The sequence below is a fragment of the Myotis davidii genome, unplaced genomic scaffold (genome assembly GCF_000327345.1).
Source record: "Myotis davidii unplaced genomic scaffold, ASM32734v1 scaffold2070, whole genome shotgun sequence".
NCBI classification, from domain to species: Eukaryota; Metazoa; Chordata; class Mammalia; order Chiroptera; family Vespertilionidae; genus Myotis; species Myotis davidii.
In genome coordinates, this window is record NW_006281656.1 from 14,344 (window position 1) to 16,192 (window position 1,849).

Genomic DNA, 1,849 nt, shown 5'->3' on the forward strand with positions numbered 1-1,849 from the left:
GCAGGAGTTGTTAAAATTTTACTCTAATAACTTTATCAAATCTTCCTTAATTTATCAAAGTAGAGTTTTTTTAACTTATATTTCAAAGACATCTTCCCTAATTTGGTGTTATTTACATTTAATAAGCTTACATTTTCTTCCATTATTTACATTTTGGGAAATAATCAAAATAATTTAATTGCTTTGTAAAACTGAAAAAAAAATTAGCATTATTTCTCCTATTCATTTCATTATGAAATTTTATTGATTTTCACACTGTATTCTACAGAAAATAAAAAGTATATGTCCATATTTAGGAAATTAAGCAAAATTAGAAAATATAGAAAAAACTTCCCAAGTAAAAAATTGAGAATGTATTTTATAAAATGATCTGATTACTACTATTTTTCTTATCACTTTTACAGTAACATACAATAAAATGATTACGTAAGTTCAAATATTTGGTCTCATATGTAACACTGATCTTTGTGCAGTCTACAACCCATAATCAGCCCCACCTATAAGGATTAGGAGTATATATACAGAGAGAGAAGGGTCTAGCAAAGCCCCTCGGTCCTGGATCAACTGGAGAGCAGCAATGGTGTTATTCAGAAGTTTTGTCTTCCTCTTAGTCCTATACCTGCTGCAGGGGTCCGATACTTCCTTTGTTCGGCTGAATAACAATGGCTATGAAGGCATCATCATTGCTATAAACCCTGGTGTGCCAGAAAATGAAACACTAATTGAAAAAATAAAGGTAAGAAAGAAATGGGATCTTCTTCTGTTTGAATTCTAGAAAAGGAAAAAAAGTTAGTTGTTAATAGATATTATGGAAACTTCTGAATGCTCCAGAAAGTTTAAAAACAGCATATGCAGTGAGGGCAGTGGGAATTGGAGGCTGTACACGGGGTTCTCTGCTGTCTCAACATAAGACCAAAGACAAGGTGCAGGTCCTCCCTGATCCTGTTTCTTCATGTGTAGATGAGCAGTTGGACTTGTCTGTTCTTTGTTTGTTTGTTTTAATTTATTGATTTGAGAGAGAGGGAGAGGAGGGGGAGGGAGAGAGAAATATTCACATATTTGTTGTTCCACTTACTTATTCATTCATTGGTTGACTCTTGTATGTGCCCTGACCAGGGATTGAATCAGCAACATTGGTGTATCTTGACAATGTTCTAACAAATTAAGCTACCCAGCCAGGGCTTAGACTTGTCTGTTCTTTAAACAATTATTGAATGCTTATAGCAAGGCAACAGTGAATGAAACACTAATTGAAAAAATAAGGGTAAGAAAGAAAGGAAGGATCCTTCCCTTCCTTTATGTAGTGTACATTCTTTTCAGATACAGATAATTAAATATATAAACGTATAGCAGAACAGTTGGTGGTGAGTTGCTATGGCATAAAAATAAACCAGTAAAGGGGGTACGCACTGTTGGTCGGGGTAGGATAGGGGAGAATGTAGGGAAGACAGGGAAAGCCTCGCTGTTGATGTGACCTCCTAGCAGAGACCTGAGATGAGTGGGGGAGGGAGCCCATTGAAAATCTTGGGAAGGGAATAGAGGGAGCAGCAGCATAGAGGTGATAGCACGCTTATTTGGACCAAGGAAAAAACTGTAAATGAGCAGGAGGAGAGGTGGGAGAGCAGAAGTTGGAGAGGTAGCAGGGCCCAGACGCATGGACAAAATTGAGCTTTTACTCTGCGTGGGACAGGAATCCATGTAAGGATTCTGAACAGAGGAGAGGTGTGCTCCCTCATACATGTCCTAAAATCACACTGACTGTAGTATTGAGGAAACTTGGTAAAAAGCTTCCACTTGTCACTAATCCTGTATAAGCTCTGCACAGCATGGAGGTGTAGAGGGACATTAA

The 1,849-nt window shown here is 37.4% G+C and overlaps 1 protein-coding gene across 1 annotated transcript in view; it reads left to right on the forward strand.

The window, feature by feature from the left end:
• Positions 1–577: 577 nt before the first annotated feature.
• The window catches only part of LOC102753900 (calcium-activated chloride channel regulator 4), a gene marked incomplete at its 3' end in the record, with an annotated part of 33,743 nt that continues 32,471 nt past the window's right edge, over positions 578–1,849 (forward strand). The window contains exon 1 of the mRNA XM_006752571.1: positions 578–736. Coding sequence (XP_006752634.1) covers positions 578–736 — 159 coding nt within the window. The remainder of the gene's footprint in view (positions 737–1,849) is intronic.